Here is a 5157-nt window from a genome sequence, read left to right as displayed (position 1 = left end):
CTTCATCAGTTTAAGAACCTTATACATTGCTTTTAGGTTATTAACATTGTTATAATTTTCTGTATGCAAAAGTGGATTTAAAGTAAGGTTTAAATCTCCACATAGTGTGAAGTAGTCTTTGTCTATGTTCAAAAGAGTATCTCTGACTTTTTTCATAAAAACAAGTATTATGAAACTTTGGTCCATATATGTTAATAATAGTAACTAATTAAGTTTTTATAAACAAACCTAAACTGCATGTCTCTTCTGAAGTCTTAATAATTGTGAGATGCAAAGGCTTTTTCCACACTTCTCTCAAACATCATGAGAAAATATACACGATTTGCATATACTAATATCTTCTGTCCCAAATGACCTTGAAAATGACAAAATCTTACCAAGGTATTTTAAATGGGATTTGAATACTACTCACTTTTGTCAACTGCTTTGGAAATTGATAACTAACACAAAGGAATCGACGAAAATATAGATGGAATCACAAAGGCTATAACTTATTGTGTGAAACATGTACTAAGTATGTTGTTGAACCTTTTCCTTGCCATTCGTTTTGCATCAAATGTCATGGTACTCAGAAAAAGTTTACAAACATTTACTTAATCAGCGAAGTCTATTTAAACAACAAGAAAACTTTCTTAGTAAATTAACTTTATTTGACGTCTCTATTTTTAATGCAAATTTCGAAATTGAAGGTAATAAAAGAAAATATGAATTACTTGGTTTTATTTAAAAGTTTCTTTTATCAATTGTGGATAGCGGAAAGAAAACTCTGCAAAACATGAATACATTTTGCTCTATCAAATTATCAAATCATTGCAGCTGTTCTTTACTTAAGATATACAAAAGTGAAGATGTTATTTCCTTCCTCATGCTTAAAGTTTTCTAGGAAATGGGAATACATCGTACGGATAACAAATAAAACAGAAAAGACCATGGTGTACAATCGGGAAATTGTTGGAATGGGAAATCGTTAACCTTTGAGGCTCGATGCATTTTTGCCAACCACCAAATTTTACATAGCAGAGTCCTAATACGATAATTAAAAGGATTTTTACAAGTATGTTATTCGTTATGCCAAAAGGTTGTTTGTTGGCATAGGGGTATGATGGAACTTTGTAAGTTGAACCGGTGTCCACTACGTTAACATTGGCAATTCACTTCTATCCTTAAACATAACATATCTGTAGCCACTACTATGTATATACTTAAACGGAACATATTTATTAATGAGTCTTTTTAACAATGTATATGGATTTTTACTCACTCAGTTTTTCCTTCATTTAAAGTTAAGCTAGAAAATTTTGATTAACATTAAAAGCAAAATTTAAATCGGCTGATTTTGCGAGAATTATGTATTTTTAAATTGTGTATGTTTAGAGTTTAAATAGTAAGACCCAGGAAAATAAAAGAGTAATGTATTATTATGATCCAGGCATAACCTTAGTTTATGGTTTTTGTGTCTGATAATCCTGAAACTTAAAAAAAAATACTCGTTCAAATGATTACTATATTTTTTATAAATATATGTAAGGAAATATTTTCCTGTAGTTCATTTCAAGCAATGATATTAACATACACCTAATTTTCGCATACATTACTTAAAATACACAAACATATTTTCATTTTAGGTAAACATCATCGTTTTATTTAAAATTCAGTAAAGACCAAATTAACATTTTGATTTGAGTCATAATGCAAATTGTTTCAGAGCCAGAATACTTGACATAATTGCAGTAACTTTTCATACATCCTAAAATTAAAATCAAAATATTTCCTCTATTTGGTGAGTTGTCAGTGATATTTTGATTGCTTATAAATATACAATATTACGGCCACAATATTATTTTAGTTGTGTCAAATACTATTCCCAAAACCGTATGGATCGAGACAAATTTTTGTATTTGCAAATTACTATATATTAGTTATATTTCCGTTTCAGTTAAAATATAATCATACGATTATATAAACGTATCATGTTCCACGGGGTGATATAAATATTTTTTTTCCGAACAAAAAAAGAACGCTCACGAGGAAATAAGAGTCATGAAACAAAATGACGCTAAAAAAAAAGAACGCTCACGAGGAAATAAGAGTCATGAAACAAAATAACTTCACAATTACAGCACTGGACGAATACATTCTCATTAGATTTATGATTAATATTCATGTCAGTTTGTTTTTTTTTTAATAAAAGAACTAACATTTCAGCGAATATCCGCACTGCAAAAATTGAAGGTGACAACGAATAGAAATAATTTCTACATCTAATCTAACCTAAAACAAAGAAATCAAAAATGTGATTATAAATCAAAATATGTTTATGTTTCATTAATGCCTGTTGTGAATTATTCCTCAATATAGCAAAAAGTAAAATTAGCATAAAATTAGCTGATAAATTAAACTTGTGTATTTTTCCCAGTCAAATATTATATTCCAATAGTGGAAGTTTATCTGGGGAACAGAAACTTTTTTTACATTTTAGAGAAGTGATTTGTTTTTGAAAAAAAAGTTCTTTAGGAAATCATCGCTAGATAAATTGTTTTTGTGATTGGTTTAATGTATCACGGTTGACTGCACACGAGGCACTTTGCAAATGTAACTAATTTTGCGCAAATTAACCTTTGCACTACCGAGTTTCCTCTGCACTTTGATTTTCATGTAAATTTTTAAATAGACATGTCTAGCATCCAATCGTTTGCTGTATTTAGCATGAGACGCATACTTTTATACTATAAAATGAAGACAAAACTCACGTTTTTTAAAGCTTTGTTGGGAGATCCCGCTACGTAGCAGTTTTTTCCGTTATATGCGGAAGAATTTCATTAGAAAGTGCAGTTTCCCTGCATTAAAAATTTATAAAAATTCATTGGTAGTTTGGAAAACAACTAAAAATCTTGTCCAGAATAGTGCAACATAATTATGCTAGTCCTTTATTCATAACATTATGAACCTTCAGTATTATTTACATTTATAAAGGACCCTCAATCCTTCCAAAGGAGTACTTGTTCTTACTAATCATGGGATATAAGCTGAACTGGACGGAATCTGAACGCCTGTCCTTGTGGGATGAGACAAGGATCAAATTATTAATTCCAACTACCGTTTTTCTGATTCTATGCGCTGTGGTTGGGGTTTTCGGCAATGGAGTTGTTATTTATATCTATGAACTCCGACTTCCTAAAAATATGAAGGGCGTTATTTCATACCTTATTTGGCTCTAGCCGATCTTTTTGCTGTGGTTATCTCAGTAGAACTTCATACGGTCAACAATTTCTTTCCCGTAACTTACAAGATGGAAACACTTTGTAAATGGAATTTTGTATTTGGATTTTTTGCTTCCGGTTTTGCTTCAAATATTCTGCTGATAATCGCTGTGCAGCGCTATCTTAAAGTTTGCAAACCACTTGGAGGGCAGATGACTTTGTTCTGGAGACGTTTTTCTTTGTGTCTGACGTTCGTTCTTTTAAGTATTTTGATTGTTCCAACATACTTCACATTTGGACTTGAGAGAGTTTACAACAAAGAACTGAACGTAACCGGAACTGCTTGTCGTAGACTGACCTCGAGCACACCAACTTTGTCTCTAATTCGAAGCGTCACATATACCTTAATCATTCTAATCGGTGTAATTGTATTTACTGTCTTGTATATTCTTATAGCAAAGGTCATATATCAACAACACAATCAAAACAGGGGAGATTCAAAGAAGAAAAAGACAAATATTTCGTTGATGTTCATGATAATTACAATAATATTTCTTGTATTATGTTTACCTAGAATGATCACGTCCGTTTTGGAGGGCAACAACACTGGTTTTTGGGAGACCCTGAATGTAGAAGAGTATGCTGCAATGAGGGTGTTAGAAGTAATGTATATCTTGAACCACGTAGCTAATCCATTTGTGTATGCTTTCTTGGATGTCAAATTTAAGACTGAGTTCAAACAGACGTTATGTGTAGAAATTAGTGACACCTTCAAAAGTTCGCTTTTTCTCTTATCGTTACCGCTTTACAATTTTGTTTTGAGAGAGAGAGAGAGAGAGAGAGAGAGAGAGAGAGAGAGAGAGAGAGAGAGAGAGAGAGAGAGAGAGAGAGAGAGAGAGAGTAGCTTGGCTTTAGGTGGGATAAATGAACTTTCTGTTTTAAAAAAGTTTTCTAATTTTTGTTATAATAATAATATTTATGTAATATTGTTGATCTGGCTAGGATTGATTGAAAAACATAAAACATGGTTGTGTGTATATACTGCCATTTATTTTTGCTAATAAGAAAAATTAGGCAATAAGGGGAGGTCTTCAAACAGTCATAATATCAATTACCAGACATTGAATGTAAGTTATAAAAGGTGAGCAAATGACCTCCCCCATATTAAACAAAGATGTATACAATATCAACATGTACCAAATATACATACAACAAACATATTGTTGAACAAAAACAGCCTATACAATATCAACATGTACCAAATATATATACAACAAACATATTGTTGAACAAAAACAGCATTGTACATATCAACAGCAACATACATGTGTAATACAGTGCAAAATAAATCCCCAACTATAAAGGTGATGAAGGGGAAGGAGGGTGGGTTGATTGCGGTATTTACAAACTTGTTGACAGCTGACAGTTAAAATGACGTAGTCAAAACATCGCGCGACTAAACGCCGCACTCTGATTGGTTAATGTAGACAATTAAAGAAGATCAGCTAAATACTCAAAAATACTCAAATATTAGAATTACAATTATATCATGACTAGACTATTATTTTTGGTACTGGCATAAAAATAACATATCACAATTTACATAAATGCTATTATTTACAATAATGCTGTATTATGTAATATTGTTGATCTGGCTAGGATTGATTGAAAAACATAAAACATGGTTGTTTGTATATACTGCCATTTATTTTTGCTAATAAGAAAAATTAGGCAATAAGGGGAGGTCTTCAAACAGTCATAATATCAATTACCAGACATTGAATGTAAGTTATAAAAGGTGAGCAAATGACCTCCCCCATATTAAACAAAGATGTATACAATATCAACATGTACCAAATATACATACAACAAACATATTGTTGAACAAAAACAGCCACCAAAAGCAAACAGCAGGTTTGCACAAAAAGACCCCACACAAGGTGGACTAGCCAGATCA

The 5157-nt window shown here is 31.5% G+C and overlaps 1 protein-coding gene across 1 annotated transcript; it reads left to right on the top strand.

Moving 5' to 3' along the window:
- The first annotated feature begins 2796 nt into the window (after positions 1-2796).
- Positions 2797-4432, top strand: LOC136270147 (QRFP-like peptide receptor). The gene is given in 2 exon segments (XM_066066810.1): positions 2797-3212; positions 3215-4432. Coding segments are annotated over 2 exon segments (1245 nt in total). The 5' UTR covers positions 2797-3014; the 3' UTR covers positions 4262-4432.
- Positions 4433-5157: the final 725 nt, after the last annotated feature.

Source organism: Magallana gigas, chromosome 7, assembly GCF_963853765.1.
Source record: "Magallana gigas chromosome 7, xbMagGiga1.1, whole genome shotgun sequence".
NCBI classification, from domain to species: Eukaryota; Metazoa; Mollusca; class Bivalvia; order Ostreida; family Ostreidae; genus Magallana; species Magallana gigas.
This window is presented reverse-complemented; position numbering and strand designations above follow the sequence as displayed.